The following is a 21,054-nucleotide window of genomic DNA, read 5'->3' on the forward strand; positions in this document are numbered from 1 at the left end:
GTGATGGTAACACAGTATCACCAGTTACACAACAGTGTTCCCAAATTGCAACAATGATGAAAAAGTTTACTGATCCCAAGTTAACCAACAAAAATACAGGAAACCATACAAAAAATAAAACATCACCAGAAAGGTGGAAACAAACCAAATGCAAAGCAGTTCAGGGGAAAGGAACTCCATGTCCCCTGGGGGCAGACCGAGTTGACAGCGTCCACGGTGAGCCGACAGGGATGGAGGCGGCAGAGCCGACCGCTCCCCTGGACGTGGTGTTTCCGGCAAGGGCTCTGGGTCTCTGTCCAGAGCGGGGGCTCGTTCTTCCTGCAGGGGTGGGTGAGTCTTCGTCGGCGTCTGGGTGTTGCGCGGGAGCCAGGGCAGGCTCTCCCTGCCGAGGCGGTGACTCCTCCTCTGCCTCGGGTTCTCCTGCCAAAGCCCGAGCAGGTACAGGTGCACGTGGAGGTGGAGGTTCTGGCTGAGGGGGTGGGACATCAGTGCCTGGGGCTGGGGGTCCTGCAGGCACGGAGATCCGATCTGCCCGGTGTGCTGGCCAGAACCCAGCTGGCCTGGTGTCTCTGCGAGGGCAAGTCTCGGTTCTCCATCTGCCCTCGGTGGATCCCTGGGTCCTGCACCTGGAGCCACCACCTCTGTAGGGACAGGTCTGGGAAGTGGAGCCTGGTTCCAGTTGGAGGCCAGTGCTAGAGCTGGGGGAGAAGCAAAGTTTGCCCACAGGCCAGCCTTGGCATGTGCGTATCCCGGGACAGAAAGCTTCCAAGAGATTCCCAAAGAATACCCAGGGTCGGATGTCTTTTGGGACTGAAGTGTGCAAGATGGGGGTGGGGGTGTGAGGCCAGCGCTTGCTGCAGGCCCAGCAGCATCTTTCGGGGACTCGTCCCTGTGTAGCTCAGCACCCCCTCCCCACACACTCCCGTGCACCAGCCCCAGCGTCCTCACCTCTGTGCTCTGGCGTGCTGGGCTCCAGGTCCTCCTGCTGCCTCAGAGGCTGGGGTTCTCGGGACTCTGGGTCGGAGCCGGGTGTGCTGAGCTCCGTGGCAGCCTCAGACTGGGCCGCCGGGTGTATCCTGTGTGGTGTCTCGGCAGCAGGCCTTCCCCGACTCCGCTTCGCCCCCGGTGGGGCTGATGCCTCCGTGGGCACGCTCACCTGGAGCCTGCACTGGGCCTCAGGGGCGGGGGGGTGGTGCTCCGACCCCTCCCGCCGGGAGGTGGACGGGGTGTCCCCGTCCTCGGCCTCATCACGTGGGAAGCTCTGCAACCACAGTGACCGTCAGCCAGCCATGCTGGGAGTTTTCCGAGCTGGGCCTGGCCAGTGGAGCCGCAGCTTCTGCCTGCTCGAACTTCTCTTCCCAGAAGGGTCAGAGATGTGTGTCTGCTCAGATCCCCACCCGGGAGGAAAGAGACCCACCTGAGGGTTTGAGGCCAGCCTGGGCGGCCGGCGCTGCCCGCACTCTCCCCATCCCAGCCAGTCTGCTCTCCCCTGGGGTGTGGACACAACTTGCCCGCAGGCTTCTGACCCCACATCCGCCTGGGCTTCCTTGAGGGAGACACACCCCGAGAAACCCGCATCCACACACACAGGCAAAGGACCCGGTGTTTCCGGGTGGCATGGGAGAGGTGGCCTGGCCCGGCCTGGGGCTCCCCGTGTTACCTTTCTGTTTCTCCGGGCAAAGGGCCAGAGGCCTCTCGGGGGTGCCCTGAGCCAACGTTGACAGGGTGCCCACGCACACAGCCTGTGAGCTCTCCTGAGGCCCCGGCCTCTGGGCAGGGGCAAACAGCAGAATATCCTGGCAGCAAGTGATCTGGCTGGGGGCTCCTCTCCGCTCTGGAGGCCTGGATACCCGGGTTGCGGGTTCTGTTGGGTTCTGTTGCCGGCAGGTGACATCATTTCCTGGGGTTCGTGCTGAGGTCCCTTCCCCAAAACTTCCCAAGGGAATCTCTGGGTTTCTGACTGCTCAACCACCCCCCTTAGGCCATGTGCAGGCACAGTGACAGCCACACAGCCCAGCCCACAGCCCTGGGGAGGCCTGGGTGCAGCCAGGGCCTGAGCTCCGAGGACCCCGCTGCTCTCAGACCAGGCTCCTTCTTCTCATAAGTGGTGTGGCCCTGGACAAGCGTATGCCCCTCAGGGTTTCCCCAGTCTCTCCATCTGGAGAGTGGGGGTCATTCTCCCATCTGCTTCCTAGGTCTGTCGACCTACGAGCAGCTCCATGCCTTTCCACCTGGGGCCGATATCACGTGGAGCTTGTGCGCTGAGACTTCAGAAAGACTCCATCCAGGGCTGACACAGCACAGAATGGGGCAGAACGAGGCCTGGATGCGCCGTGGTACCCAGGAAAAGGCACTCCCCCTCCTGAGTATTTTGAGACCCCGCATCCAAGTTGGAGGCGCGAAAGGAAGACTCGAAGGTCTCCCTCTCTTATAGAAAAGAGTAGCCAACTTTCTGGTCCTCTGTTTCCATTGAGATTCTGTTCAAGTGTCCCAGCTCGGCTTCTGCGGGTGGCTGAGCTTCTAATGGCTCCCTGCGTTCTTGTCTTTTCCTCTCCAAACCTTCCGTCCTTTTCCCCCTTCTGGGGTGGATGGGCGCTGTCATTGCTTCTACCTTCGAGACAGATTGATGAAAAGTCTGGACCGTCGACTCCTTTCCTCTCTTTGGTTCCGTGTCTCTCTCTGTCTGTGTCCCTCTCTTTTCCCTTCTCGATTCAGTCTGTGTCTTCCTCTTTCTCTCTCGTGTGTGGATGGATGGATGCTAGGAATGCACATGTATATGATTAGATGAGGGTTATGTTTTAGGGATAGGTTAGAGGGAGAGAAAGGCTTTAGGTCGGAGTTGGTCATGCGGGAAGGGTCAAGGGTGGTGGTGGTGTTTCTTGGAATCTGAGTGCTGTGCATTCTTCGTCTCTTTCCATATGAACCCCTTCTCAGATACACCACTTGCAAGGAGTCTCTCATGTTCCGTTTCCTATCTTTTGCATTTCTGAATGCTTAGCTTCTCTGTTGTGAAGAGGTTCCATTGGATGGAAACCCATTGGCGTACTTCGTTTTCCTCTTTCCCTTACTTGAAGAGACCCATTTCTACCTCCGCCCAGCAAATGGCAAGGAGACTCTGATGTTAAGGAGCCTTTGACCTACGCTTCTTTCTAGCTATCTCATGACATCAGTCTTTAGGGTGAGGTTTTTCCCCGATATTGAGGTGGTGTGAGATCAAAACCAATAGCGTTCTTCAGATGTAGCTGTCTGGTTTTCCCATGGACATTTATTGAAGAGGCTTTCTTGTTCCCATTTGGATATTCTCCCCTTTTGTGTCAGAGATGAGTTGACCATGGATGCCGGGGTTTGTTTCTGGACCCTCAACTTTATTCCATCGATCTGGATCTGTGTGTGTTGTTGTATTCCCAATAGCATACTGTCCTGCTGCTGCCGCTGCGCCTAAGTCACTTCAGTCGTGTCTGACTCTGCGCGACCCCATGGCCTGCAGCCTACCAGGCTCCTCCGTCCAGGGCGTTTTCCAGGCAAGAGTACTGGAGTGGGTCGCCATCGCCTTCTCCGATACTCTCCTGAGGATCCTAGTTTGGTCGTCTAATTTCCTTTCACACAACCTTGGATGTCCGTATCGGGGCTTTTTCGTCGGATTGTATTGACAATTTAGGCTCTTTTCTGTTTCCGTACCCCTTTTGCAATTCTTTGTTCGGTGCGAAAATGCATTGGCATTTTGGGAGGAATAGCATCGAAGCTGTGGATTGCCTTGTGGGGCTGTGACATCATTTTCCCAATAGGAATTCTTTCAAGCCCTGAGCACAGCTTCTCTTTCCAGTGGTTGGTGTGGGCTTGATCTTCCTTCTTCCATCTCTCGCCGTTTTGTGAGAACAGGTCCTTCCTTCCCTTCTGGGTTAGATGGACTCGTGGGTATCACTTCAGTGAATGGCATTGTTAGTGGGGGTGATAATTCCCTTCTCATTGGAAGACTTTGCTGTGAGTATTAGAAATGCAAGTGATTTCTCTTCCCCTTCCTCCCTGTCCATCTCTCAGAGCCACCGGGAAACAGAGGCCTCATCCAGGGTCACACAGGCCTGAGGGAGTGCAACTAGACTGTTGTTTCTTAAGGCCCTCAGTGCTGGACATCATCCGGGATACTCTGTGTGTGTCTTCCTCAGTCTGCTGTCCCTTCAGACCTTTCCCTAGTTTTCACAGGCTTGTCGTGTTGGTGTTCTTTGTCTGTTTGGAGACACATCCTTGAGAAGCTTTGTGTTTCCACTCATTCGTCTCGCGATGTATGACCTGTCTTTTGCTTTTGTAATGAGGTCTTTCCCACAGTAGATATCTTTGATTTTGCAAAGTCCACTGTATTCTCTGGGTTGTTTTGTGGGCTGCCTTTTTGTTTTGTGTGTGAAGACTCAAAGCACGTGTCCGGTTTCTGCTCATTGTTCTTCTAGATTTGTGACAAGTTTTCATGGAAACTTTGTCTAGGGATAACTGGAAGTGAACTCGGTGTAAGGTGTCAAGTCTCCATCTCCATTCATGTCATGCCCTGCAGTTTCCAATTCCCTGTTCCTGAGTGGTTTTGGAGACCTTGTGGGAAGTTTGGTTGCATCGGAGTTTGCGTTTCCACCTTGAGTAGATTCCCACTGTTCTGCCCTCAGGGACACTGTCAAGGGGGAGTGAGGAGCAGCCTGCACTTCCAGCAGTGACCACACGGTGGGGCGAGTGCTGCTCTCCCCTCTGGGAGCCCCAGGCCACAGGCATCCCAGTGAGGAGCCAGCTCTGTGCTCAGCTGAAAGGAGTTAGTCTCTCAGGAGCCTCTGAGCCCTTGCCTTTGGATCACCCAGGGTGGGCATTTGCTGCGACAGAAAAAATTGCCCTGAATTCCATGGACGGAAGAGCCTGGCTGTGTAGAGTTCGTGAGTTGCCGTGAATCAGACACAACTGAGGACACAAAAATTCAATAGACTAAAACACTTTTTGGCGGTGGGGGGAGTGAAAGGGGGTGATGTGGGGTTTTTTGTCTTATATAATAGCCGAGGGAAATCTAGTTTAAACCTAAATTCACATAGATGGGAAAGGTATAGCTCTCCGTCACCCTATTAAAAAAAAAAAAAAAGTCTTAACTTTTCTGAAAGCTTATTTAGTAGCTTCCTTGAGCAGTTCATTGTGAAGGATTTTTTTTTTTTTTCTGTGACATTGGCCTCATGAAAAAGTACGGTTTGCCTTTACTGGAAAATTTTGTTCATTGGTTTGTTAGGGAATCTTGGTAATATTTGAGTTTCCTGGGGAGTATGGTCACATGACCTGGCCCTGGCCAATCGGTGCGTTCCACCTCCCTGGCCACTGTGATTGGCTCCGGACTGGGGCAGTGCCCAATCGGGGCCCAGGGCCGGGCCTCACGTTGGAAGCCAGGGGAAGACGAGCTCTCGTCCTGCTGGGGTAGGGGAAGGGGTGGGGCCAGGGGAGGTCAGGCTCCAGCAGTGGGAGGGGCTTGAGGTCCGCCTGCGGCAGTTGGTGACCTTCCTGCTCCCCTCAGGGCAGAGCCGCCGGCCTGAGAATGAGGGCGCTGCTGAGCCCAGGGGCTGAGATGGCCCGCTGCTGCTGTGGTCCCAGAGCTCCACCCGAGACCTGAGGGAGGCCGTCTGCCCGTGAGTCCTCTCCCGCTTGTCTGTCAGCTTGTTTGAACCATGCTGGGTTTTCTGCCCAGCTGGCTAAGGGGAGTCCCTGGAAATGCAAGGGTGTGGGTTTTGGCAGACTTCAGGGAAGACATGCCAGATGAGCCTGGGAGACTCCAGCTTAATCTGGATTCAGGAGATATCTCTTCGGGCCAGCTAGTAATTGTAGGATAAGCCTAATGAGTCTTCACAGGATGAAGAGAGTAACGTGCCAAGGTAGCAATCGATGTCCTCATTCGAGAGGATGAAGCTGGTGCTCAGAGAAGGGGGGAACTTGGCCAGAGCAAGGAGGTGTGCACCCAGACAGAACCCCCAGATCCGGCCATTTGAGCTCAGGGAGGCCACTGGTGTGGCTTGTCCCTGTGGCAGGGGCCGAGGCACGCAGCCCACCCTGATTCCTGCGGGGGCCTGACTTGGGAAGTGCCATCTGGTAGCTTTGAGACTCACCAAACCAAATTGCACTGGAGAGAGGAAGGACACCTTCCTTCATCCACCCCCCACCCCCGCCGGATTCCCACATACCCTGACCCCTTTCTCTTGATTTCGGAGCCATTTCCAGAGTCCCGCTCATATGACCTCATTCGAAGTGCACTGTGGACGAGCTGCCATCTGCAGCTGCTACCACAGCAGCCAAGGGCTTTAGCTCCCGAGTACCTCCCTTCCTTTGGAACTTGGGGGCCCTCTACTCCCCACTTGCACACCACAGACCTTTGCTGAGGATTGTGGGGACCCTCACTCAGTTTGCAGCACGTTGTAGCCATCCCTGTCCTCTCAATACCTCCCTTGCCACTCAGCTTGTGAGCCCCTTTGGAGCAGCGTGGCCCACCTGGCTGCAACGGAAGAGACACAGCTGACAGTGAAACAACAGCTTAGATCTGACAGCCGGAAAGCTCTGTCAAAAGGGACCTCCCTCTTCACACCGTAGAGGCTGTAGGAGCCGCCAGGCTTTCGGAACCAGTGCTGGGGCCAAAATGACTCCACAGCCGTTTTCCTTCCTGGGGAGGGTTCTGGCTCGGGTGGGAATGGCTCAAGTCTCCTAAGGTTCTGAAAGCCCACTGTGTGCAGATTCACGGTACACAGAGAGGAGAAGGTGGAGTCCTGCCCTGGAGGTGGTCACAGCTCACGGATGAGCCAGGCAGGCAGGCAGGCAGGCAGGGCATGAGAACACCTGAGCTGCCTTCATGAGTGAATGGTGTGGGGGCAGAGGAAGAGAAGCCGGTCTGCTCCCTCATGTGGTGCCCAGGGCAGGTTGTCCCCAGAGGAAACCCTTACGACGGTGAGGACTCTCACTGCTGTTTCCCAAGGGGTTCCGTCGGTGCGTGTCTTCCCCGGAGCGGTCAGGCCGTCTCTAAAGTACACTGGCCATGGGCATTGCCTCTCCTTGGAACTTCCCACGTGTTTCTCTTTTTTATGGAACAGTGATTTTTCTAGAGGGGTTCTGGGCCACAAGGTTGTTGGGTCATTTTCTAGCCTTCTGTCGTGAAGAACGCTTTCCTGGGCGTTGGGGTGGTTTGTTGTTCCAGCTCCCTTTCTTGGCTTCTTTTGGGAGCTGGTGCAACAAGAGGAGCTCAGCCTCTGCCTTCTGGCTGAGATGTCACCCTTCAAACAGCAATGCCTGCCTGGAGATAATGATGGCATTTGCCAAAAGGGCTTCGTTTGGCACATGATATCTTGAAAGGACGTACACCGTCCTGTCAGCTATCAAAGGCTAGTTCAAATGACATAAAAATGAGAACTCTCCAATGGAGTCTTACAGTAGGTGGAGAGTCCGAAAGAAACTCCTTCAGTCATTTCACTGAGAGTCATTGATTGGGGACACCAAGAATATAGGAAGGAATGCAGAAAGAAAAGATGAAATTGTGTTCAGGATCGGGGGGAGGGATGAACAGGGCGTGCTTGCCTTGAATCCAGGCTTTGTTGGGGGGTGGGGCATAAAGATCAAACGGGTCTGAAACCACAAAGTGGTGATGGTAACACAGTATCACCAGTTACACAACAGTGTTCCCAAATTGCAACAATGATGAAAAAGTTTACTGATCCCAACTTAACCAACAAAAATACAGGAAACCATACAAAAAATAAAACATCACCAGAAAGGTGGAAACAAACCAAATGCAAAGCAGTTCAGGGGAAAGGAACTCCATGTCCCCTGGGGGCAGACCGAGTTGACAGCGTCCACGGTGAGCCGACAGGGATGGAGGCGGCAGAGCCGACCGCTCCCCTGGACGTGGTGTTTCCGGCAAGGGCTCTGGGTCTCTGTCCAGAGCGGGGGCTCGTTCTTCCTGCAGGGGTGGGTGAGTCATCGTCGGCGTCTGGGTGTTGCGCGGGAGCCAGGGCAGGCTCTCCCTGCCGAGGCGGTGACTCCTCCTCTGCCTCGGGTTCTCCTGCCAAAGCCCGAGCAGGTACAGGTGCACGTGGAGGTGGAGGTTCTGGCTGAGGGGGTGGGACATCAGTGCCTGGGGCTGGGGGTCCTGCAGGCACGGAGATCCGATCTGCCCGGTGTGCTGGCCAGAACCCAGCTGGCCTGGTGTCTCTGCGAGGGCAAGTCTCGGTTCTCCATCTGCCCTCGGTGGATCCCTGGGTCCTGCACCTGGAGCCACCACCTCTGTAGGGACAGGTCTGGGAAGTGGAGCCTGGTTCCAGTTGGAGGCCAGTGCTAGAGCTGGGGGAGAAGCAAAGTTTGCCCACAGGCCAGCCTTGGCATGTGCGTATCCCGGGACAGAAAGCTTCCAAGAGATTCCCAAAGAATACCCAGGGTCGGATGTCTTTTGGGACTGAAGTGTGCAAGATGGGGGTGGGGGTGTGAGGCCAGCGCTTGCTGCAGGCCCAGCAGCATCTTTCGGGGACTCGTCCCTGTGTAGCTCAGCACCCCCTCCCCACACACTCCCGTGCACCAGCCCCAGCGTCCTCACCTCTGTGCTCTGGCGTGCTGGGCTCCAGGTCCTCCTGCTGCCTAAGAGGCTGGGGTTCTCGGGACTCTGGGTCGGAGCCGGGTGTGCTGAGCTCCGTGGCAGCCTCAGACTGGGCCGCCGGGTGTATCCTGTGTGGTGTCTCGGCAGCAGGCCTTCCCCGCTTCCGCTTCGCCCCCGGTGGGGCTGATGCCTCCGTGGGCACGCTCACCTGGAGCCTGCACTGGGCCTCAGGGGCGGGGGGGTGGTGCTCCGATCCCTCCCTCCGGGAGGTGGACAGGGTGTCCCCGTCCTCGGCCTCATCACGTGTGAAGCTCTGCAACGACAGTGACCGTCAGCCAGCCATGCTGGGAGTTTTCCGAGCTGGGCCTGGCCAGTGGAGCCGCAGCTTCTGCCTGCTCGAACTTCTCTTCCCAGAAGGGTCAGAGACGTGTGTCTGCTCAGATCCCCACCCGGGAGGAAAGAGACCCACCTGAGGGTGTGAGGCCAGCCTGGGCGGCCGGCGCTGCCCGCACTCTCCCCATCCCACCCAGCCTGCTCTCCCCTGGGGTGTGGACACAACTTGCCCGCAGGCTTCTGACCCCACATCCGCCTGGGCTTCCTTGAGGGAGACACACCCCGAGAAGCCCGCATCCACACACACAGGCAAAGGACCCGGTGTTTCCGGGTGGCATGGGAGAGGTGGGCTGGCCGGGCCTGGGGCTCCCCGTGTTACCTTTCTGTTTCTCCGGGAAAAGGGCCAGAGGCCTCTCGGGGGTGCCCTGAGCCAACGTCGACAGGGTGCCCACGCACACTGCCTGTGAGCTCTCCTGAGGCCCCGGCCTCTGGGCAGGGGCAAACAGCAGAACATCCTGGCAGCAAGTGATCTGGCTGGGGGCTCCTCTCCGCTCTGGAGGCCTGGATACCCGGGATGCGGGTTCTGTTGGGTTCTGTTGCCGGCAGGTGACATCATTTCCTAGGATTCGTGCTGAGGTCCCTTCCCCAAAACTTCCCAAGGGAATCTCTGGGTTTCTGACTGCTCGACCACCCCCCTTAGGCCATGTGCAGGCACAGTGACAGCCACACAGCCCAGCCCACAGCCCTGGGGAGGCCTGGGTGCAGCCAGGGCCTGAGCTCCGAGGACCCCGCTGCTCTCAGACCAGGCTCCTTCTTCTCATAAGTGGTGTGGCCCTGGACAAGCGTATGCCCCTCAGGGTTTCCCCAGTCTCTCCATCTGCAGAGTGGGGGTCATTCTCCCATCTGCTTCCTAGGTCTGTCGGCCTACGAGCAGCTCCATGCCTTTCCACCTGGGGCCGATATCACGTGGAGCTTGTGCGCTGAGACTTCAGAAAGAAAGACTCCATCCAGGGCTGACACAGCACAGAATGGGGCAGAACGAGCCCTGGATGCGCCGTGGTACCCAGGAAAAGGCACTCCCCCTCCTGAGTGTTTTGAGACCCCGCATCCAAGTTGGAGGACCGAAAGGAAGACTCGAAGGTCTCCCTCTCTTATAGAAAAGAGTAGCCAACTTTCTGGTCCTCTGTTTCCATTGAGATTCTGTTCAAGTGTCCCAGCTCGGCTTCTGCGGGTGGCTGAGCTTCTAATGGCTCCCTGCGTTCTTGTCTTTTCCTCTCCAAACCTTCCGTCCTTTTCCCCCTTCTGGGGTGGATGGGCGCTGTCATTGCTTCTACCTTCGAGACAGATTGATGAAAAGTCTGGACCATCGACTCCTTTCCTCTCTTTGGTTCCGTGTCTCTCTCTGTCTGTGTCCCTCTCTTTTCCCTTCTCGATTCAGTCTGTGTCTTCCTCTTTCTCTCTCGTGTGTGGATGGATGGATGCTAGGAATGCACATGTATATGATTAGATGAGGGTTATGTTTTAGGGATAGGTTAGAGGGAGAGAAAGGCTTTAGTTCGGAGTTGGTCATGGGGGAAGGGTCAAGGGTGGTGGTGGTGTTTCTTGGAATCTGAGTGCTGTGCATTCTTCGTCTCTTTCCATAGGAACCCCTTCTCAGATACACCACTTGCAAGGAGTCTCTCATGTTCCGTTTCCTATCTTTTGCATTTCTGAATGCTTAGCTTCTCTGTTGTGAAGAGGTTCCATTGGATGGAAACCCATTGGCGTACTTCGTTTTCCTCTTTCCCTTACTTGAAGAGACCCATTTCTACCTCCGCCCAGCAAATGGCAAGGAGACTCTGATGTTAAGGAGCCTTTGACCTACGCTTCTTTCTAGCTATCTCATGACATCAGTCTTTAGGGTGAGGTTTTTCCCCGATATTGAGGTGGTGTGAGATCAAAACCAATAGCGTTCTTCAGATGTAGCTGTCTGGTTTTCCCATGGACATTTGTTGAAGAGGCTTTCTTGTTCCCATTTGGATATTCTCCCCTTTTGTGTCAGAGATGAGTTGACCATGGATGCCGGGGTTTGTTTCTGGACCCTCAACTTTATTCCATCGATCTGGATCTGTGTGTGTTGTTGTATTCCCAATAGCATACTGTCCTGCTGCTGCCGCTGCGCCTAAGTCACTTCAGTCGTGTCTGACTCTGCGCGACCCCATGGCCTGCAGCCTACCAGGCTCCTCCGTCCAGGGCGTTTTCCAGGCAAGAGTACTGGAGTGGGTCGCCATCGCCTTCTCCGATACTCTCCTGAGGATCCTAGTTTGGTCGTCTAATTTCCTTTCACACAACCTTGGATGTCCGTATCGGGGCTTTTTCGTCGGATTGTATTGACAATTTAGGCTCTTTTCTGTTTCCGTACCCCTTTTGCAATTCTTTGTTCGGTGCGAAAATGCATTGGCATTTTGGGAGGAATAGCATCGAAGCTGTGGATTGCCTTGTGGGGCTGTGACATCATTTTCCCAATAGGAATTCTTTCAAGCCCTGAGCACAGCTTCTCTTTCCAGTGGTTGGTGTGGGCTTGATCTTCCTTCTTCCATCTCTCGCCGTTTTGTGAGAACAGGTCCTTCCTTCCCTTCTGGGTTAGATGGACTCGTGGGTATCACTTCAGTGAATGGCATTGTCAGTGGGGGTGATAATTCCCTTCTCATTGGAAGACTTTGCTGTGAGTATTAGAAATGCAAGTGATTTCTCTTCCCCTTCCTCCCTGTCCATCTCTCAGAGCCACCGGGAAACAGAGGCCTCATCCAGGGTCACACAGGCCTGAGGGAGTGCAACTAGACTGTTGTTTCTTCAGGCCCTCAGTGCTGGACATCATCCGGGATACTCTGTGTGTGTCTTCCTCAGTCTGCTGTCCCTTCAGACCTTTCCCTAGTTTTCACAGGCTTGTCGTGTTGGTGTTCTTTGTCTGTTTGGAGACACATCCTTGAGAAGCTTTGTGTTTCCACTCATTCGTCTCGCGATGTATGACCTGTCTTTTGCTTTTGTAATGAGGTCTTTCCCACAGTAGATATCTTTGATTTTGCAAAGTCCACTGTATTCTCTGGGTTGTTTTGTGGGCTGCCTTTTTGTTTTGTGTGTGAAGACTCAAAGCACGTGTCCGGTTTCTGCTCATTGTTCTTCTAGATTTGTGACAAGTTTTCACGGAAACTTTGTCTAGGGATAACTGGAAGTGAACTCGGTGTAAGGTGTCAAGTCTCCATCTCCATTCATGTCATGCCCTGCAGTTTCCAATTCCCTGTTCCTGAGTGGTTTTGGAGACCTTGTGGGAAGTTTGGTTGCATCGGAGTTTGCGTTTCCACCTTGAGTAGATTCACACTGTTCTGCCCTCAGGGACACTGTCAAGGGGGAGTGAGGAGCAGCCTGCACTTCCAGCAGTGACCACACGGTGGGGCGAGTGCTGCTCTCCCCTCTGGGAGCCCCAGGCCACAGGCATCCCAGTGAGGAGCCAGCTCTGTGCTCAGCTGAAAGGAGTTAGTCTCTCAGGAGCCTCTGAGCCCTTGCCTTTGGATCACCCAGGGTGGGCATTTGCTGTGACAGAAAAAATTGCCCTCAATTCCATGGACGGAAGAGCCTGGCTGTGTAGAGTTCGTGAGTTGCCGTGAATCAGACACAACTGAGGACACAAAAATTCAATAGTCTAAAACACTTTTTGGGGGTGGGGGGAGTGAAAGGGGGTGATGTGGGGTTTTTTGTCTTATATAATAGCCGAGGGAAATCTAGTTTAAACCTAAATTCACATAGATGGGAAAGGTATAGCTCTCCGTCACCCTATTAAAAAAAAAAAAAAAAACGTCTTAACTTTTCTGAAAGCTTATTTAGTAGCTTCCTTGAGCAGTTCATTGTGAAGGATTTTTTTTTTTTTCTGTGACATTGGCCTCATGAAAAAGTACGGTTTGCCTTTACTGGATAATTTTGTTCATTGGTTTGTTAGGGAATCTTGGTAATATTTGAGTTTCCTGGGGAGTATGGTCACATGACCTGGCCCTGGCCAATCGGTGCGTTCCACCTCCCTGGCCACTGTGATTGGCTCCGGACTGGGGCAGTGCCCAATCGGGGCCCAGGGCCGGGCCTCACGTTGGAAGCCAGGGGAAGACGAGCTCTCGTCCTGCTGGGGTAGGGGAAGGATTGGGGCCGGGGGAGGTCAGGCTCCAGCAGTGGGAGGGGCTTGAGGTCCGCCTGCGGCAGTTGGTGACCTTCCTGCTCCCCTCAGGGCAGAGCCGCCGGCCTGAGAATGAGGGCGCTGCTGAGCCCAGGGGCTGAGATGGCCCGCTGCTGCTGTGGTCCCAGAGCTCCACCCGAGACCTGAGGGAGGCCGTCTGCCCGTGAGTCCTCTCCCGCTTGTCTGTCAGCTTGTTTGAACCATGCTGGGTTTTCTGCCCAGCTGGCTAAGGGGAGTCCCTGGAAATGCAAGGGTGTGGGTTTTGGCAGACTTCAGGGAAGACATGCCAGATGAGCCTGGGAGACTCCAGCTTAATCTGGATTCAGGAGATATCTCTTCGGGCCAGCTAGTAATTGTAGGATAAGCCTAATGAGTCTTCACAGGATGAAGAGAGTAACGTGCCAAGGTAGCAATCGATGTCCTCATTCGAGAGGATGAAGCTGGTGCTCAGAGAAGGGGGGAACTTGGCCAGAGCAAGGAGGTGTGCACCCAGACAGAACCCCCAGATCCGGCCATTGGAGCTCAGGGAGGCCACTGGTGTGGCTTGTCCCTGTGGCAGGGGCCGAGGCACGCAGCCCACCCTGATTCCTGCGGGGGCCTGACTTGGGAAGTGCCATCTGGTAGCTTTGAGACTCACCAAACCAAATTGCACTGGAGAGAGGAAGGACACCTTCCTTCATCCACCCCCCACCCCCGCCGGATTCCCACATACCCTGACCCCTTTCTCTTGATTTCGGAGCCATTTCCAGAGTCCCGCTCATATGACCTCATTCGAAGTGCACTGTGGACGAGCTGCCATCTGCAGCTGCTACCACAGCAGCCAAGGGCTTTAGCTCCCGAGTACCTCCCTTCCTTTGGAACTTGGGGGCCCTCTACTCCCCACTTGCACACCACAGACCTTTGCTGAGGATTGTGGGGACCCTCACTCAGTTTGCAGCACGTTGTAGCCATCCCTGTCCTCTCAATACCTCCCTTGCCACTCAGCTTGTGAGCCCCTTTGGAGCAGCGTGGCCCACCTGGCTGCAACGGAAGAGACACAGCTGACAGTGAAACAACAGCTTAGATCTGACAGCCGGAAAGCTCTGTCAAAAGGGACCTCCCTCTTCACACCGTAGAGGCTGTAGGAGCCGCCAGGCTTTCGGAACCAGTGCTGGGGCCAAAATGACTCCACAGCCGTTTTCCTTCCTGGGGAGGGTTCTGGCTCGAGTGGGAATGGCTCAAGTCTCCTAAGGTTCTGAAAGCCCACTGTGTGCAGATTCACGGTACACAGAGAGGAGAAGGTGGAGTCCTGCCCTGGAGGTGGTCACAGCTCACGGATGAGCCAGGCAGGCAGGCAGGCAGGCAGGGCATGAGAACACCTGAGCTGCCTTCATGAGTGAATGGTGTGGGGGCAGAGGAAGAGAAGCCGGTCTGCTCCCTCATGTGGTGCCCAGGGCAGGTTGTCCCCAGAGGAAACCCTTACGACGGTGAGGACTCTCACTGCTGTTTCCCAAGGGGTTCCGTCGGTGCGTGTCTTCCCCGGAGCGGTCAGGCCGTCTCTAAAGTACACTGGCCATGGGCATTGCCTCTCCTTGGAACTTCCCACGTGTTTCTCTTTTTTATGGAACAGTGATTTTTCTAGAGGGGTTCTGGGCCACAAGGTTGTTGGGTCATCTTCTAGCCTTCTGTCGTGAAGAACGCTTTCCTGGGCGTTGGGGTGGTTTGTTGTTCCAGCTCCCTTTCTTGGCTTCTTTTGGGAGCTGGTGCAACAAGAGGAGCTCAGCCTCTGCCTTCTGGCTGAGATGTCACCCTTCAAACAACAATGCCTGCCTGGAGATAATGATGGCATTTGCCAAAAGGGCTTCGTTTGGCACATGATATCTTGAAAGGACGTACACCGTCCTGTCAGCTATCAAAGGCTAGTTCAAATGACATAAAAACGAGAACTCTCCAATGGAGTCTTACAGTAGGTGGAGAGTCCGAAAGAAACTCCTTCAGTCATTTCACTGAGAGTCATTGATTGGGGACACCAAGAATATAGGAAGGAATGCAGAAAGAAAAGATGAAATTGTGTTCAGGATCGGGGGGAGGGATGAACAGGGCGTGCTTGCCTTGAATCCAGGCTTTGTTGGGGGGTGGGGCATAAAGATCAAACGGGTCTGAAACCACAAAGTGGTGATGGTAACACAGTATCACCAGTTACACAACAGTGTTCCCAAATTGCAACAATGATGAAAAAGTTTACTAATCCCAACTTAACCAACAAAAATACAGGAAACCATACAAAAAATAAAACATCACCAGAAAGGTGGAAACAAACCAAATGCAAAGCAGTTCAGGGGAAAGGAACTCCATGTCCCCTGGGGGCAGACCGAGTTGACAGCGTCCACGGTGAGCCGACAGGGATGGAGGCGGCAGAGCCGACCGCTCCCCTGGACGTGGTGTTTCCGGCAAGGGCTCTGGGTCTCTGTCCAGAGCGGGGGCTCGTTCTTCCTGCAGGGGTGGGTGAGTCATCGTCGGCGTCTGGGTGTTGCGCGGGAGCCAGGGCAGGCTCTCCCTGCCGAGGCGGTGACTCCTCCTCTGCCTCGGGTTCTCCTGCCAAAGCCCGAGCAGGTACAGGTGCACGTGGAGGTGGAGGTTCTGGCTGAGGGGGTGGGACATCAGTGCCTGGGGCTGGGGGTCCTGCAGGCACGGAGATCCGATCTGCCCGGTGTGCTGGCCAGAACCCAGCTGGCCTGGTGTCTCTGCGAGGGCAAGTCTCGGTTCTCCATCTGCCCTCGGTGGATCCCTGGGTCCTGCACCTGGAGCCACCACCTCTGTAGGGACAGGTCTGGGAAGTGGAGCCTGGTTCCAGTTGGAGGCCAGTGCTAGAGCTGGGGGAGAAGCAAAGTTTGCCCACAGGCCAGCCTTGGCATGTGCGTATCCCGGGACAGAAAGCTTCCAAGAGATTCCCAAAGAATACCCAGGGTCGGATGTCTTTTGGGACTGAAGTGTGCAAGATGGGGGTGGGGGTGTGAGGCCAGCGCTTGCTGCAGGCCCAGCAGCATCTTTCGGGGACTCGTCCCTGTGTAGCTCAGCACGCCCTCCTCACACACTCCCGTGCACCAGCCCCAGCGTCCTCACCTCTGTGCTCTGGCGTGCTGGGCTCCAGGTCCTCCTGCTGCCTCAGAGGCTGGGGTTCTCGGGACTCTGGGTCGGAGCCGGGTGTGCTGAGCTCCGTGGCAGCCTCAGACTGGGCCGCCGGGTGTATCCTGTGTGGTGTCTCGGCAGCAGGCCTTCCCCGCCTCCGCTTCGCCACCGGTGGGGCTGATGCTTCCGTGGGCACGCTCACCTGGAGCCTGCACTGGGCCTCAGGGGCGGGGGGGTGGTGCTCCGACCCCTCCCTCCGGGAGGTGGACGGGGTGTCCCCGTCCTCGGCCTCATCACGTGGGAAGCTCTGCAACGACAGTGACCGTCAGCCAGCCATGCTGGGAGTTTTCCGAGCTGGGCCTGGCCAGTGGAGCCGCTGCTTCTGCCTGCTCGAACTTCTCTTCCCAGAAGGGTCAGAGACGTGTGTCTGCTCAGATCCCCACCCGGGAGGAAAGAGACCCACCTGAGGGTGTGAGGCCAGCCTGGGCGGCCGGCGCTGCCCGCACTCTCCCCATCCCACCCAGCCTCCTCTCCCCTGGGGTGTGGACACAACTTGCCCGCAGGCTTCTGACCCCACATCCGCCTGGGCTTCCTTGAGGGAGACACACCCCGAGAAAACCGCATCCACACACACAGGCAAAGGACCCGGTGTTTCCGGGTGGCATGGGAGAGGTGGCCTGGCCCGGCCTGGGGCTCCCCGTGTTACCTTTCTGTTTCTCCGGGCAAAGGGCCAGAGGCCTCTCGGGGGTGCCCTGAGCCAACGTTGACAGGGTGCCCACGCACACTGCCTGTGAGCTCTCCTGAGGCCCCGGCCTCTGTGCAGGGGCAAACAGCAGAACATCCTGGCAGCAAGTGATCTGGCTGGGGGCTCCTCTCCGCTCTGGAGGCCTGGATACCCGGGTTGCGGGTTCTGTTGGGTTCTGTTGCCGGCAGGTGACATCATTTCCTGGGGTTCGTGCTGAGGTCCCTTCCCCAAAACTTCCCAAGGGAATCTCTGGGTTTCTGACTGCTCGACCACCCCCCTTAGGCCATGTGCAGGCACAGTGACAGCCACACAGCCCAGCCCACAGCCCTGGGGAGGCCTGGGTGCAGCCAGGGCCTGAGCTCCGAGGACCCCGCTGCTCTCAGACCAGGCTCCTTCTTCTCATTAGTGGTGTGGCCCTGGACAAGCGTATGCCCCTCAGGGTTTCCCCAGTCTCTCCATCTGCAGAGTGTGGGTCATTCTCCCATCTGCTTCCTAGGTCTGTCGGCCTACGAGCAGCTCCATGCCTTTCTACCTGGGGCCGATATGACGTGGAGCTTGTGCGCTGAGACTTCAGAAAGAAAGACTCCATCCAGGGCTGACACAGCACAGAATGGGGCAGAACGAGGCCTGGATGCGCCGTGGTACCCAGGAAAAGGCACTCCCCCTCCTGAGTGTTTTGAGACCCCGCATCCAAGTTGGAGGACCGAAAGGAAGACTCGAAGGTCTCCCTCTCTTATAGAAAAGAGTAGCCAACTTTCTGGTCCTCTGTTTCCATTGAGATTCTGTTCAAGTGTCCCAGCTCGGCTTCTGCGGGTGGCTGAGCTTCTAATGGCTCCCTGCGTTCTTGTCTTTTCCTCTCCAAACCTTCCGTCCTTTTCCCCCTTCTGGGGTGGATGGGCGCTGTCATTGCTTCTACCTTCGAGACAGATTGATGAAAAGTCTGGACCGTCGACTCCTTTCCTCTCTTTGGTTCCGTGTCTCTCTCTGTCTGTGTCCCTCTCTTTTCCCTTCTCGATTCAGTCTGTGTCTTCCTCTTTCTCTCTCGTGTGTGGATGGATGGATGCTAGGAATGCACATGCATATGATTAGATGAGGGTTATGTTTTAGGGATAGGTTAGAGGGAGAGAAAGGCTTTAGGTCGGAGTTGGTCATGGGGGAAGGGTCAAGGGTGGTGGTGGTGTTTCTTGGAATCTGAGTGCTGTGCATTCTTCGTCTCTTTCCATATGAACCCCTTCTCAGATACACCACTTGCAAGGAGTCTCTCATGTTCCGTTTCCTATCTTTTGCATTTCTGAATGCTTAGCTTCTCTGTTGTGAAGAGGTTCCATTGGATGGAAACCCATTGGCGTACTTCGTTTTCCTCTTTCCCTTACTTGAAGAGACCCATTTCTACCTCCGCCCAGCAAATGGCAAGGAGACTCTGATGTTAAGGAGCCTTTGACCTACGCTTCTTTCTAGCTATCTCATGACATCAGTCTTTAGGGTGAGGTTTTTCCCCGATATTGAGGTGGTGTGAGATCAAAACCAATAGCGTTCTTCAGATGTAGCTGTCTGGTTTTCCCATGGACATTTATTGAAGAGGCTTTCTTGTTCCCATTTGGATATTCTCCCCTTTTGTGTCAGAGATGAGTTGACCATGGATGCCGGGGTTTGTTTCTGGACCCTCAACTTTATTCCATCGATCTGGATCTGTGTGTGTTGTTGTATTCCCAATAGCATACTGTCCTGCTGCTGCCGCTGCGCCTAAGTCACTTCAGTCGTGTCTGACTCTGCGCGACCCCATGGCCTGCAGCCTACCAGGCTCCTCCGTCCAGGGCGTTTTCCAGGCAAGAGTACTGGAGTGGGTCGCCATCGCCTTCTCCGATACTCTCCTGAGGATCCTAGTTTGGTCGTCTAATTTCCTTTCACACAACCTTGGATGTCCGTATCGGGGCTTTTTCGTCGGATTGTATTGACAATTTAGGCTCTTTTCTGTTTCCGTACCCCTTTTGCAATTCTTTGTTCGGTGCGAAAATGCATTGGCATTTTGGGAGGAATAGCATCGAAGCTGTGGATTGCCTTGTGGGGCTGTGACATCATTTTCCCAATAGGAATTCTTTCAAGCCCTGAGCACAGCTTCTCTTTCCAGTGGTTGGTGTGGGCTTGATCTTCCTTCTTCCATCTCTCGCCGTTTTGTGAGAACAGGTCCTTCCTTCCCTTCTGGGTTAGATGGACTCGTGGGTATCACTTCAGTGAATGGCATTGTCAGTGGGGGTGATAATTCCCTTCTCATTGGAAGACTTTGCTGTGAGTATTAGAAATGCAAGTGATTTCTCTTCCCCTTCCTCCCTGTCCATCTCTCAGAGCCACCGGGAAACAGAGGCCTCATCCAGGGTCACACAGGCCTGAGGGAGTGCAACTAGACTGTTGTTTCTTCAGGCCCTCAGTGCTGGACATCATCCGGGATACTCTGTGTGTGTCTTCCTCAGTCTGCTGTCCCTTCAGACCTTTCCCTAGTTTTCACAGGCTTGTCGTGTTGGTGTTCTTTGTCTGTTTGGAGACACATCCTTGAGAAGCTTTGTGTTTCCACTCATTCGTCTCGCGATGTATGACCTGTCTTTTGCTTTTGTAATGAGGTCTTTCCCACAGTAGATATCTTTGATTTTGCAAAGTCCACTGTATTCTCTGGGTTGTTTTGTGGGCTGCCTTTTTGTTTTGTGTGTGAAGACTCAAAGCACGTGTCCGGTTTCTGCTCATTGTTCTTCTAGATTTGTGACAAGTTTTCATGGAAACTTTGTCTAGGGATAACTGGAAGTGAACTCGGTGTAAGGTGTCAAGTCTCCATCTCCATTCATGTCATGCCCTGCAGTTTCCAATTCCCTGTTCCTGAGTGGTTTTGGAGACCTTGTGGGAAGTTTGGTTGCATCGGAGTTTGCGTTTCCACCTTGAGTAGATTCCCACTGTTCTGCCCTCAGGGACACTGTCAAGGGGGAGTGAGGAGCAGCCTGCACTTCCAGCAGTGACCACACGGTGGAGCGAGTGCTGCTCTCCCCTCTGGGAGCCCCAGGCCACAGGCATCCCAGTGAGGAGCCAGGTCTGTGCTCAGCTGAAAGGAGTTAGTCTCTCAGGAGCCTCTGAGCCCTTGCCTTTGGATCACCCAGGGTGGGCATTTGCTGTGACAGAAAAAATTGCCCTGAATTCCATGGACGGAAGAGCCTGGCTGTGTAGAGTTCGTGAGTTGCCGTGAATCAGACACAACTGAGGACACAAAAATTCAATAGACTAAAACACTCTTTGGGGGTGGGGGGAGTGAAAGGGGGTGATGTGGGGTTTTTTGTCTTATATAATAGCCGAGGGAAATCTAGTTTAAACCTAAATTCACATAGATGGGAAAGGTATAGCTCTCCGTCACCCTATTAAAAAAAAAAAAAAAAAGTCTTAACTTTTCTGAAAGCTTATTTAGTAGCTTCCTTGAGCAGTTCATTGTGAAGGATTTTTTTTTTTTTCTGTGACATTGGCCTCATGAAAATGTACGGTTTGCCTTTACTGGATAATTTTGTTCATTGGTTTGTTAGGGAATCTTGGTAATATTTGAGTTTCCTGGGGAGTATGGTCACATGACCTGGCCCTGGCCAATCGGTGCGTTCCACCTCCCTGGCCACTGTGATTGGCTCCGGACTGGGGCAGTGCCCAATCGGGGCCCAGGGCCGGGCCTCACGTTGGAAGCCAGGGGAAGACGAGCTCTCGTCCTGCTGGGGTAGGGGAAGGGGTGGGGCCGGGGGAGGTCAGGCTCCAGCAGTGGGAGGGGCTTGAGGTCCGCCTGCGGCAGTTGGTGACCTTCCTGCTCCCCTCAGGGCAGAGCCGCCGGCCTGAGAATGAGGGCGCTGCTGAGCCCAGGGGCTGAGATGGCCAGCTGCTGCTGTGGTCCCAGAGCTCCACCCGAGACCTGAGGGAGGCCGTCTGCCCGTGAGTCCTCTCCCGCTTGTCTGTCAGCTTGTTTGAACCATGCTGGGTTTTCTGCCCAGCTGGCTAAGGGGAGTCCCTGGAAATGCAAGGGTGTGGGTTTTGGCAGACTTCAGGGAAGACATGCCAGATGAGCCTGGGAGACTC

The 21,054-nt window shown here is 55.0% G+C and overlaps 3 protein-coding genes and 1 long non-coding RNA gene across 4 annotated transcripts in view; 1 reads left to right on the forward strand and 3 right to left on the reverse strand.

Annotated features, from left to right (window-relative positions):
* The window catches only part of LOC145530002 (uncharacterized), a 1,493,464-nt gene that overhangs the window by 17,355 nt on the left and 1,455,055 nt on the right, over nucleotides 1–21,054 (forward strand). Inside the window, exons 4-6 of the long non-coding RNA XR_014071397.1 lie at nucleotides 5,528–5,639; nucleotides 13,164–13,275; nucleotides 20,799–20,910. This is a non-coding gene — a long non-coding RNA (uncharacterized LOC145530002). The remainder of the gene's footprint in view (nucleotides 1–5,527; nucleotides 5,640–13,163; nucleotides 13,276–20,798; nucleotides 20,911–21,054) is intronic.
* Nucleotides 36–1,894, reverse strand: LOC145530079 (uncharacterized). Its single transcript, XM_081550891.1, has 3 exons — nucleotides 1,661–1,894; nucleotides 949–1,261; nucleotides 36–698 (listed from the first exon to the last, which is right to left on the reverse strand). The coding sequence occupies exons 1-3, from the start codon at nucleotides 1,892–1,894 to the stop codon at nucleotides 67–69; spliced, it is 1,179 nt and encodes a 392-aa protein (XP_081407017.1). The 3' UTR covers nucleotides 36–66.
* Nucleotides 7,133–9,460, reverse strand: LOC145529955 (uncharacterized). Its single transcript, XM_081550729.1, has 3 exons — nucleotides 9,291–9,460; nucleotides 8,579–8,891; nucleotides 7,133–8,328 (listed from the first exon to the last, which is right to left on the reverse strand). Exons 1-3 carry the CDS (start codon nucleotides 9,423–9,425, stop codon nucleotides 7,697–7,699), a joined length of 1,080 nt encoding a protein of 359 aa, XP_081406855.1. The 5' UTR covers nucleotides 9,426–9,460; the 3' UTR covers nucleotides 7,133–7,696.
* LOC145529992 (uncharacterized) lies at nucleotides 15,302–17,096 on the reverse strand. The gene is made up of 3 exons (XM_081550770.1): nucleotides 16,927–17,096; nucleotides 16,215–16,527; nucleotides 15,302–15,964 (listed from the first exon to the last, which is right to left on the reverse strand). Exons 1-3 carry the CDS (start codon nucleotides 17,059–17,061, stop codon nucleotides 15,336–15,338), a joined length of 1,077 nt encoding a protein of 358 aa, XP_081406896.1. The 5' UTR covers nucleotides 17,062–17,096; the 3' UTR covers nucleotides 15,302–15,335.

Source organism: Giraffa tippelskirchi, chromosome 12 (assembly GCF_054371585.1).
Source record: "Giraffa tippelskirchi isolate mGirTip1 chromosome 12, T2T-mGirTip1v1.2.pri, whole genome shotgun sequence".
In the NCBI taxonomy this organism is placed as follows: domain Eukaryota; kingdom Metazoa; phylum Chordata; class Mammalia; order Artiodactyla; family Giraffidae; genus Giraffa; species Giraffa tippelskirchi.